This window comes from Triturus cristatus, chromosome 2_2 (genome assembly GCF_964204655.1).
Source record: "Triturus cristatus chromosome 2_2, aTriCri1.1, whole genome shotgun sequence".
In the NCBI taxonomy this organism is placed as follows: domain Eukaryota; kingdom Metazoa; phylum Chordata; class Amphibia; order Caudata; family Salamandridae; genus Triturus; species Triturus cristatus.
In genome coordinates, this window is record NC_140582.1 from 588,795,519 (window position 1) to 588,808,178 (window position 12,660).

The following is a 12,660-nucleotide window of genomic DNA, read 5'->3' on the forward strand; positions in this document are numbered from 1 at the left end:
CAGCAATGCGTGACTTTTCCCTCAACAGATGCGTCAGAATTTCTGATGCTTCTGTCAATCCTTGCGCCAGGGTGCGCCGTATTGTAAATATGACGCGTCCATGGTGACGCAAGGGTTTTGCATGGTGGCTCAGGGAAAGTGACGCATCTCTACAGATGCGTCACTTTCTTGTAAATCTGCCACTGGCTCCACAGTCAGTAGTGCATATTAATTAATACAGTGTATTCCATAGAAAGGAGGTTTCTATATTCTTTATTTCCTTTTTCACAAAACACATAATGTACTGTACTGACCTGCAATGTTGGAGAAGTTTTCTCCATATTTCCCCAGCTTAACACCCAGACTTGATCATGCGATTTGTCATAGTGTAGTTTCACGGGAACAGGATCTGTGCTGACAATCTAGAACAAAGCAATAGAAGAACAAATTACATCACCATGAATGGTGCGAATCACTCATGTTTAAAATATGAACACTATAAAATCGAACCTTTTAAATTCTTTGCCATGTTATTGTTACTTTATTAATATATGCATTTATACAGACCTTTGCACTGAAAGATGATAATCGAAATTAGTGTGCATTTTTTTTTTAAAAATCATCTTAAGCGGGTTACAATGGGTGCTGTCACTTACAACCCAAAAAGGGAAAACTCCACTTTACTAGCAAATATACAACGCCAGATTTATAATGTGTTTGGCCACATTACATTACCTTTCATTGCTTTGATCATCAGCACAGCATGGCTTCCCCTCTATCATGTTTTCCCACAATGTTCTGTAATCATTGAAGATATATATTTCGCAGTCTGCCACCCTTCCCCTACCAACTTTTGTAAATTCTTTCTCACCTACACAATTACTAGAAAAAAAGTATGGCCAGATCCATGCCAGATTTTTAAGATAACTACATTTATCTAAATGTAGACATGCAACAAATTTGGCATGGATCCTGCCCTCCAGAACCAACATTAGAGAACCCTGCCTTAGGCAGTGTACCTCCTTTGCTATCTAAAAAGCTAAAGAAATAGTTTGCATCTTTTTGAATCTTTCCCCACTACTTTTTGTGTCCTCCCTTTCGACCTGAAGCTACACATACATAACCTCTATTAGAGCGGCTGGTCTGTGCAGCACTGCAACTAAAAGGGGGACTTGGTGGTAAGCACTATCCACACTGAGCCACCATTTCAAGTCTGTGGAGACCACGGAGAACCGACGGATACCAGCCTCACAAAGTTCTGGCATCAGAGTAGGGAAAAAACTAAAATAGTATTTTCATGAAAATGTTACCAGAGAAGTGATCACCCACGTTTCAAATGTGCTGCACATGATAATGGCTCCTAGTGAGAGGCATGTATAACTCAATATACAAACCTATTCATTTGTATATTTCAAATTCTGAAAGAGATTGCACAATGATTAGGTTGCATTTTTAGATGCCATTAGGAGGCTGATACCCAGTCAGTCATGTGATGAGAAATCCAATATCCCAAACCCTCATTTAGAGTTCATGGTAGATGATGCAATTATTCACTGAAAATATTCGCTTATATTTTTTTTTTTATAGATGACATTTTTAGCAATAACAGAACCATAGCAGTTTATCAATGTCCTTAAGCTACGAGGTATAAGATTGGTATCTCATCTGAGAGCCAGGTTTCCTTAAGAGCACTTAGGAGATGGATGGATTGAGGTAGGGTTCAAGGGCTCCATCACATCCCTTGCTTACTCCACCACTAGCACCTGCTTTTCCTTCTTCTTATTCCTGATAATACTGACCTCGTCCTTTTGTCTAGCTATTGGGCTTACGAACTGAACACGCAATATATATATATATATATATATATATATATATATATAGGGGCTCCGATCAATCAAATGGAATACAATAAAAATAAGTTCCCAATTACAATAGCTCACCGTATATATCCATTTGACTGATTGGAGCCCCTGCCAGAAAATAACATTGGAAATCTGAAACAATGCAGCACATAGGAAAACAAAGAAAACAACATATGTAAACTCTGTAGTTCTATTGAGCAAAACCACTCAAGGACTGTGAATTATCTGCTAGCAGCATGAAAGAGATAAGAAGGTAGATAATGAGGAAAATGAAAAGGAACCATCTAAACGGAGCTGGAATAAAAGTAAGTATATCTAGTTACATTTTGCCATAGCTCCTAATTTGTTACAAATACATTTTCAAGCTTGAAGAGCTGACATTCTTTGGCCTTTATTGGGATGCATTGGTCTTCTTTTTTGGTGTATTGTCCATCACTCTTGATTCATGTGTATAGCTGTACAGAAAGCTACTACCTGTTAGCGAGGTATGCAGTCTAAATACAGGATGGAATTATTTGTGCTTTATCAAAATCAAACCGTTCACTGGTCAAAATGGTAAATGGCGGAGGCAAATGAAAACAATGAAAAAACATAAGAAATGTTTCAGAAACCCAAATAACCAAGGATTTAGTGATGGACAAAAAGAAGGCACACTCTAGATGAGGCTAAAGGAAAATAGAATCTGCATATGAGGCGCTTCAAATTACCTATGGAAGCAAGAAACGTGGACCTGGGACAGCAGAGGTTAAAAGAACACAGAAAACACCCAGAGAAGAAAACAGTGGCAGTCAGCATGGAAAACATTATGGGAAGTAATGTGTACCAACATAGAGTATCTAGATTGTTGTAGAATGCATACATAAACTGCATTGTTGCTTGAAAATATATAGTGGGTGCTCATTGGTCAGAAAAATTTCAAGTACGAGATTAGAAGGATCAAAACCAGGTTGCAATACGTCTCATGATACGCACAACGGGGCCGATTCACAGAACTAATCTAAGACAAAATCCTAAATTTACTACTTTTGGTATTCACATAAGGCATTTAGTAGTAGTAAAGTTAGGATTTTGTCTTAAATTTGACTTACGTTTGACTTAAGACAGATTTAAGACAGACTTAAGACAAACTTAGGACAGACTTAAGACAGACTTAAGACAAACTTAAGACAAACTTAAGACAAACTTAAGACAGACTTAACACAAAATCCTAACTTTACTACTACTAAATACCTTCTGTGAATACCAAAAGTAGTAAGTTTAGGATTTTGTCTCAGATTACTTCTGTGAATCAGGCCCAACACCAATAATTTCATTTCAGTGACTTTTCTTGACTTGAAGATGTTATTTAAAAAGTTTACATTTAAGTGTAGTAACAACATAGTGACCATGATGCTGATTTAACCTGGCTTTGACACCGTAGGGAGGCACATATGTATGGCCTTATGAGCATGCTATTCTAGAGCACTACATGGTGCTTTGGACCTGTTATTTCATGAGAAACAATTTCTAACTGCAAGCACCTTGTGCTGAAGGATGCGCTCTAGGTTGATGGATGGTGAAAAGGTGGCTTAATAGAGAGACTCTACTTTCTTAGTATTATATTGATCAAGGCTGTGGGGAGATTGGAGAAAACAACAGGCCCGATTGTAAAATCTCTTAGAACCCAGAACACATCCCAGCCAAATTCCACCCATAATATACATTTTTTAATTAAAGGTGAGGGGAGGAACAAAGAACCTTATTAGGCCCTGGGGGCCTCATCTCTCAGGGCCTTCTTTTTTATGAAAGGGGAAGGGGTGCCTCGTAGCCTCCCCCACCCTCGAGCCTAATTAGACCCTGTGGACACCATACCCAAGGGCCATTTTTTTTTTTTAAATAAAAGGGGAGGTGGTCCCACCTAGCCCTCCTCCATCAAGCCTTATTAGGCCCTGGTGATCACAACTCCTGGGGCAGTTTTTTTTTAAGGTGAGGAGGGGCTGCATGCCCCCCTTCCTGTGCCTTACTAGGCTCTGGGGACTCCATCCCCCAGGGCCACAACTTAAAAAAACTTAAAGGAGATTGAGGCTGTGGGCCCCTCTCCCTGATCCTTGTTAGACGCTGTGGACCCCATCCCTCAGGGCTGTTTTAAAAAAAAAAAATTAAAGGGAAGGGGACCACGTGGCCCCCTCCCTGATCCATTATCGGGCCCCAGGGAACCCATACACTAAGGCCCACATTAATAAAGGTGGGTGCCTATATCTAGCCATGGCACCCAACATACACTTGTTGGGGGCCATGAGGGAGACCCAGGGCCTCCACGGCCCCAGCTGGCTTCTTGCATGCAGTGGGAGCCGGTATTGCTCCTGCTCGGAGGGAGCAGCTACTAATGCTAGTCCCTCCAGGTGGGAGCAAAAGTTTGATCTGTTTCTCTGCCCACATCAGTGCAGGCAGGAAAAGCAGATCAAAGTCTGCTCCCAGCCATAAAGGAGCAGTTTCAAAGCTCCTGTCAGCTGCAATCAGACTTTGGCCCAGATTAACTGAATCAATGCACAGTGCAGCAGCTGCAAATGCTGTGCTGCATGGGAAGGAGGGAGCAGGAGAGCTCTATATTTAAAAAACGTGGCACTCTCCACCCCTCTCTCTAGAGCAGGGGCAGAAATGTGCTGCTGTGCACCAGGTATCCATCTTTGCATCATAGTGCAAGGTTGTCTATGTGAGACTAGCATAGGTTTTGTTCTGGAAGGATACCCTTCCAGTACAAAATACTATGCTTAGACTAACCTTAAAGCTTTTCCCACCTTTCATGTGTGCTGTACAGTGCAGCAGACATTAAAAGTCAGAAAAGAAAGTAGAAATTAAAGCATTTTTCTGTGATAGCACCTGATTGAAATGGATGCTACTTTCTGATGCTAAACCTTTTCTTTTCAACTTTTTTAATTAAATAGTGTTTATTGTCAGAAATCTTGGGTGGTTGCATGGGAACGCTTTGCGCTAATTTTAAGTGATTTTCCAGCACTAAACAAGTTTAGTGCTGGAAAGTAAATTAGTAAGAAAAGATTTAGGGGTCCATTAGGATGGTGTGTGCTGGGACTGACTGCCAGTGGTGCGGCGGTCCCACACTGCCAATTAGGATGCGACCGCCACCGTGGCGGTCGCATCCCACATATTCAACATTGTGACGAGCGGAACTGTGAGCAGCACCCGCCACAATGTAGAAAAAGCATGTTGTGCATTGACATGCACAACGTGACAGGCACCGCGTGGTGCCTGACACCTTGTGTATGCCAATGTAGGGGGGTAACATTGGGCACCCCCCAGGTGCAGCCCCCCACCCCACCGGGGGCCCACAACAGGCCCCCAAAGCAATTCCCTCATGCCTTTCCATGGTGGAGTCTCCTCCATGGAAAGGCATGACACCGCCCACATCATAATATAAATGGCGATGCCTGCATGGCACCCCCCACCATATCATAGGCCTTTTCCACCCGGTAGGCAATCGTGACGATTGCCTACCGGCGGAAAAGTGGCGGACGGTCGTTCCGTCTGCCTGCAGTAATGACTCTGATTTCAATAGATGTGCCTTAGATATGGAAAAGAGGTTTACTGATCGTGGCTATGATGTCCAGGTAATTGCACAAGCTAAAAGAAGGGCTTGTGCCCTTATAAGAAATGACACACTTAAACCACGTCCCCCCAAGACCTTGAGAACACGAGAGCCAGTGAGAATGATCACTAATTATCATCCCTGGTCACATAAAATATATAATATTCTTAAATCTCATTGGAAACTCCTTACAACAGACACAGATCTGAATAAACATTTAACTAAGTGTCCAAGCATAACATATCGTAAGGGAATCACTATTCGTAATATGGTTAGCCCTAGTTACCCTAAGAGTAATAAAGATAACTTGACTTGGCTGCAAAATAAAAATTTGGGCTTCCACAAATGTGGAGATTGCAGTATGTGCAAATATGCTCTTACGGGCACTAGAGATTTTCAATATAATGGCTCAAAGAGATTCTTTATTAATCAGTATATAAATTGTAATACCAAATTTGTAATATATGTAATTATATGCAAATGTACTATGATTTATGTGGGAAGCACTATTAGGAACCTAAAGGTGCGAATTTCAGAACATTTCAGAGCTTTAAAAAACATGGATGACAAATATCCAATTGTTCATCATGCTTTGGAATGTCCGGAACAAAATAAACACTTGTCGTTTAAATTTCATGCTATTGGGACAGTGCCAGCTGATGTAAGGGGCGGCAATCGAGAACTAAGATTACACCAGATGGAGGCACGTTGGATCTTGAAACTGCATGCGGTGGACAAGGGAATTAATATTGATAATGAACTGCAATATTTCCTGGGTTTGTAATCTTGTTGGGAATTTAGTTTTTTCTCCATGTTATGAACATGATGACAATTTGATTGCCAACTGTATGTGTTATATGTTTCATTAATATAATCATTTGAATTTACACTAGTTTCATATCATGACCTGATATATGGCTTAATGAGTCTTTTGCCTACTTGTACCCCTTTGGGTTTTCCCTTTCCTTCTCTCTTTGTTTGACATTATTAACCACTTAACCTTATTTACTTTGTTAATCTCTATTTTATTTTTTACTTTTGGGCGTTGTTCGAAGGCTTTGTTTGAAGGCACAAGCTTGAACTATATGTATAAGGATAAGAAATACACGAAACATGATTGAATTAAAAGAAGAAGAAACGATTACATTACGGACATTTGTTTTTTACGTGATTCTCGATATATGAGCTGCTTTGCTCGGTGTGCCTCATTCTAATAGTCCTTATCCATGTAGTTTATCAATAGTCTTGGCTCAGATTAGTAGATTGAGTCTATTAGGATCTGGCACATGTTGGTTGCAATATGTCTCAATTTACCTTATGTGTAGGGGTGGGCGGAATTAGCAAAATCCACTTTCGCAAATTATCGCGAAAATGTTTAAAATTATCGCAAACAAGCGGAATTTTTTTTCCCGCATGTTCGCGAGATTCTCTGCATGGTTGCGGGTCGCCAACTTACCCATGTGGTTGCTCGCGGACGTGGCCATCTTGTTTTGAGTTGTCTCGCGGTGCATGATCGCGAGAAGAAAGACGTGATCGCGTGATGCATGACGTCATTGCGGGCGCGAACTGTCGCGAGACAGAGCAAATGGCTCAAAACAATCCAACATCTCATGGAGAACGCGACCGGATCAAGAAAACTTGTCGGCGAACGCAGGGATTCAGGTAAGGCGATCGCGCGCGCGCGCGAGAATGTATTATTTTACAGCGTGAGCAAGAAACAAATTATTGCCAAGCTGCGGAAAGCGGAAATTTTGACATTTTCGCGCTCTCCGCGGAACGCGAAAATGTCAAATTATCGCAATTTCCGCGAACGGAACGAAATTTTTGCCCAGGCCTACTTATGTGGTCAGATATTTATGGATTGTTGAGTCCTGCAGGGGGGCAGGATGAGACCACAGCCTGCTTTTCAAACAGTGCTGGAGTGGACAATATTGCTAGTATTGAGATCTGGGCAAATTGTATGCTGAACATAGTGCTGTGAAGGACTTGTTGGTCTCATGAATAAATGGTGAGCTAGATAGTACCGGCCCTGGTGTCTATGTAAAGCTTTGGGGATTTCAAATGTGGTTTTCTCTCCACCCATATGAATGTCTTGATGTGCTTATTAAGTGTACTATGCAGTCCCTTGTGTGTGGGAATCGTCAGCATTTCAAAGACATAGTTAAAGCATGTGGCCATCACCATCTTGAGGGCCTGGACTCATCCCTACAGTGAGAGCTGGAGTGGAGACCATTGGAAGAAATCATCGGAAGAAATGACTATCTGATTTAGTTAGAAGTAGCTGTATATTATCCATAACCATCTATTCCAGTCCTCTGTTGACCAGGATGCCTCGGTATTTCAAATTAGACAATTTCCATGTAAAGCCATGGTCATCAGCCACACGTCTGGTCAAGCAGCTTGTTATAAGGAGGGCTCTCTTTTACCCCAATTGGTCTAGCATCGTGAAAATCCTGAAGGCATTGATTAGGAACATGGGGAGTTATTGAGGCATCCGGGTTACTGACCACTAGAAGGATATCGTCTGCATAAGGCAAGATTTTGATGTGCACACACTGGAGGGTAATGCCCTGCATGTGGTCATTCTGCGGATACCTGAGCCAACAGCTCCAGTGCCAGCAGGAAGAGTAGTTGTAACAATGGACAGCCCTGCTGATGCATCTGTCCATGAATGTCAAAAACCAACAACATGTATCCCTCACAGTCTACTTGGGCAGTATGGTTAGCATACAGTCAAATCACTTTCTGCAAAAAGTCCTGACACAACCCGGCCCTTTCCATTATTTGAAAGAAATACCCCATTCAACCCTGATAAATGCCTTTTCCGCATCCAAGGATAACAAGATCTTTTTGTCAGTCTGCCCTCATCTGTCTCGAATACAGTGTCCCCAGAGCAGCATGAGGTCAAGGCTGCCCGAATGGCCAGAGCATTTTTCATAATAGGGCAGACTTTCCCTGTTTGCACACAGGGCACCTATTTTAAGGTGGGCCGTGGTGCAAACAGGAGAAGTGCACTCTATCTGTAATAGGGCTCCTGATGGTCTTCCAGAGGTACTGCCCCGATCACAAAAGCTGAGTCCTCCCCACCAGTCTGAACCCATTGGACACTTGAATTTCAGCGTGGATCGAGATTTTTCTCTACCTCCTACGTCGGCTATTGGGTCTTCTCTGTTGTCCCATCATTCCCATTTCTTCATCACATTCTCCAGTCTCAGTCGCTCTGCATTCAGGTAATCATATTCTTGTGTGGGTGCCAGTGGGCCAGCAGCCCCCTGCTGTGTCAATGAGGCAGAAGAGTCAGATGAGTGTGACGTGTCCATGGTCATCGTGTCCAGGGTGTCCAGGAATTGTTCTCGACCCTCCAGCTCAATAAATTCCTAATGTGTGCTGTTAACCATTAGAAGAATCCCAAGGTTCCCAAAAGACCATAATGCATGTCCAGTTTGCAGAGTTGAGGCCCCAGTGCCAAGAATTATTTTCCTTCAAACCATAGTGTTGTGTGAAAACTTTGCAGCTACATAATTTTTAGTATAATTTTTAGTATCATTATGAACAAAGGTACCATTCAGTTGTTTCACCTGAGCTATGGGCTCTCGAGCCTGGTGGGTCATGGGGGGAACAGGCTATGATAGGGTGGAGTGTCTAGCGGGCTGGGTCCACATGAGACCGAATATGGTGCACCCTCTGATATTCCAATGGGGGTTGAATGTGATGCCCATTAATCTAGAGATAAAGGTAGCCAGTCACAACGACCTTTGAGAGATTGAGATTGATAGGCAGGAGCCCACCTGATGTCAGCTTTCCACCAGTGTTAGGATCAGGAAGGTGCACTATTGAGGATCATCAAGGGGCCACAATGGTCTCAACCCCCACACACCATATCATTCAAAGGGCTTCCAAGACTCCAACACTGTGCCTCCTGAGCACAGCCTGGGCTGTATATGCAAAAGCTGCCACATCAGCCCCTGTCGCTGCTGTCTGGCCATATGGAGGGGTTGGAGCAGGTAAGGCAGGGTCAGAGGATGGTTCGTTCCATCACAGGCACCGTGGGATTTCTGCTTTTCATGGTCTGCATCTAAACCTTGCAGCTTGCATCTGTCAGAACAGTGTGTCATTCCTCTTGTGCAGTTCAATCTAGCAATCAATCAAACAGCATCTGTAAAGTGCAACACTGTCACCCCTAGGGGTAACTGGGTGCTGTTTTTACATCGAAGAGCCAGGTCTTCAAACTCTTTCTGAAGTCTGCCAGGAAGGGGGCTGTATGGAGCTGGAGGAGATAGTAATTCTAGGTATTGACAGTGACGTAGGAGAAAAAGTGCTCACCAGTGTGGCTGTGACTGATGTCAGGGTGATCGAGGGTGAGTGATGAGGAGTGCAGGTGTCTAGAGGGTTGATGGAATTTCAGCCAATGGTTGATGTAGTCAGGTCCTAGGTCATGGAGGGCTTTGAAGGTGTGCATGAGGATCTTGAACTGGCATCTCTTCCTGATGGGGATCCAGCGAAGGTCTCTTAGGTGGGGGGCGATGTGAGTTAATTTGTGGAGGTCCAGAATTACTCTGGCTGTAGTGTTCTGTATAGTCTGGAGTCTTCTGAGGAGCTGGGTGGAGATGTTGGCGTAGAGGGCATTGCCGTAGTCATGGCAGTTAGTGATGAGGATCTGAGTGATGGTCTTTCTGGTGTTGGATGGGATCCATCTGAAAATTCTACAGAGTATGCAAAGTGTGTGAAAGCAGGAGAATGAGACTTCGTTGACTTGTTGTTTCATGGTCAGTTGGCTGTCTAGGATGATGCTGAGGTTGCGTGCATGGTCAATCGGTGTAGGCGTGGGTTCTGCATGTCACCAGCTGTGGTGCCATGCAGAGGTGCTCTTGCCAAAAGTCAGTACTTCAGTTTTGTCAGGGTTAAGTTGGAGGCAGTTATTTGCTATCCATTTGGCTACTTTGGTCATGGTGTCGTGGAAGTTAGTTTTGGCATTGGAGAAGTCCTCTATGAGCAAGTGGCTCAGTTGAGTGTCATCTGCATAGGAGATTATGTTGAGTCAGTGGGTTCTGATGACATCTGCGAGGGGGTCATGTAGATGTTGAACAGGGTGGGGCTGAGGGATGATCCTTGTGGTACGCTGCATATGATGTCTATGGGTGCGGCGGTGAACAGAGGCAGTCGGATGCTTTATGTGCGTCCTGTAAGGAAGGAGGTGATCCACTTGAGGACGTCTTGCTGTATGCCTATGTTGTAGAATCTACTGATGAGAGTGTTGTGGGAGATGGTGTCCAATGCAGTGGAGAGGTCAAGTGGGTTCAGGGCTACCATTTCCCCATGGTTGAGGAGTGTTCTCATGTTTTCTGTGGTGGCGATCAGTGAGGTCTCAGTGCTGTGGTTTCCACAGAATCCTGATTGTGAGTTATCCAGTAGGTGGTTTTGTTGCAGGAATTTGCTGAGCTGCTGGTTCATGTCTTTCTCAAGTACTTTGGCTGGTTAGGGGAGCAGGGAGATTGGACAATAATTTTTATGATCACTGGGGCTGACAGAAATTTTATTTAGGAGGGGTCTGACGTCTGCGTGTTTCCAACTGTCTGGGAAAGTTGCTGTGAAGATGGAGGTGCTGAGGATGCTGGCGTGTTTTGTGCTGTTTGGGTTTGTTCTGAGGTTGTAGAGGTGGTGAGGGTAGGGGTCGGTGGGGGCCCCAGAGTGGATGGAAGACATAATGGCTGAGGTGGACAGGGCGGTGAGTGGGGAAAAGGTGGTAATAGTTAGGCTGATGTTTGCTTGTTTGTTGAGATTGTTTAGGTTGAAGGTGGCAGGTTGGAGTTTGAAATTGTTGTAGATGCTGGTTTATCTTGATGTGGAAGTAATCTCAGAGGGTATTTCAGAGTTCTATGGAGTGGTGGATGGTGCTCTCAATGGCAGTCGGGTTGAAGAATTCTTTGACTATTTTGAAGAGTTCTTTTGTGTGGTTGGCCACAGAGTCAATGTGGGTGGTGATGGCTGCATTCCTGGCTTCTCTGATGTGCTGGTCATAGTTGTGTGTTCTTGGTGGCGTGTGATCGTTTCTCCAGTTGGTGGCAGCTGTGCTTGGTGGTCTTGTTGAATTTTGTAGGTTTCAATGGAGCGACTCTGTCTGCACTGTCAATAATCCAGTGGCAAGTTTCTGGACGGCCTGGTTGAGGTTTGCTGAGGCCCAGGGTTGGGCTGTGATGAGGGCCAGTGACCACTGAGTTTTGGTGACCTTGCACTAGCTGTGGTGAGAGGAATTCTGATGCCTTGTGATGGTGTGCTGGGTGTCAGTGATGGTGAAGTGTACAATGGTGTGGTCAGTTCAGGTAAGTTCTGTGTGTGGCTGAATTTGATTTTGCGTGGGAGGTGAAAATGGGGTTGAGTGTGTGTCCAGATTTGTGCATGGGTTCGGAGACCAGTTGGGTGAGACCGATGTTATTCAGGTTCTCCAGGAGGGTAATGAAGATGGCTTTGTTTGAGTCATCAATGTGGAAGTTGAGGTAGCCAAGTAGGATGTAGTGTGAGAGTCAATTGATGAGGAAGTGATGAGGTTGGGGATGGCAATGCAGAATGTTTCTCGGGGTCCTGGGGGTCTGTAGGTGAGGCAAGTTAGTTTCGTTATGGATTAGGCTCCGAGAGCACTTAGCTCACATCTTCGTCCTGCATTGAGTTCACCCAGGGTGTCTGAATTCTCCCACCCAGTGCCACCAGGACATGGAATTTAGAGCCAGGTTCACAGTGACCTATAAAAGAAGGCAACCATTGTACTCAAAATAAACCTTAATTAACTTTCAATACTCACTTGTTGATGTTCAGATTTCATCTTCTGACCTGCAGACAACACACAGATTTTTGAGACACATTACTATGGAGTTTAAAGTGGTCTCTCATTTATATTACTTTTACCAGAGGAATGTAATATGTATGTATTAATATGCATATAGTGCAAACCTATCTATGTAGCTATGGAGCACTGAATGTTGTATGAGCACAAGGTTGTGTACATCAAGTGAGATTACACATGTATATTTGACATACATTTTGTTTCCCATGTTTATGCAGAGTGAGGCTGGGAATGGACCTGGGTCCGCAGGTTCCAAACGACAGACCAATGTCCTCCATCCTTTTCTGTGGTGAGAGCCACTTCTGATCATTGAAAATCATTGTGAGCTAATGAAGGCTAAACAACTCATGTATTGTTACCAGATGCCCCCGCCTAATTTGTTTTGGGCCTAAATCTAT

General features: G+C 43.7%; 1 protein-coding gene across 2 annotated transcripts in view; it reads right to left on the reverse strand.

Annotated features, from left to right (window-relative positions):
* Positions 1 to 12,660, reverse strand: part of FSTL5 (follistatin like 5) — a 2,810,134-nt gene that overhangs the window by 309,235 nt on the left and 2,488,239 nt on the right. For both annotated transcript variants that reach the window (XM_085641771.1, XM_085641770.1), the window contains one exon: positions 294 to 401. In XM_085641771.1, coding sequence (XP_085497897.1) covers positions 294 to 401 — 108 coding nt within the window. The remainder of the gene's footprint in view (positions 1 to 293; positions 402 to 12,660) is intronic.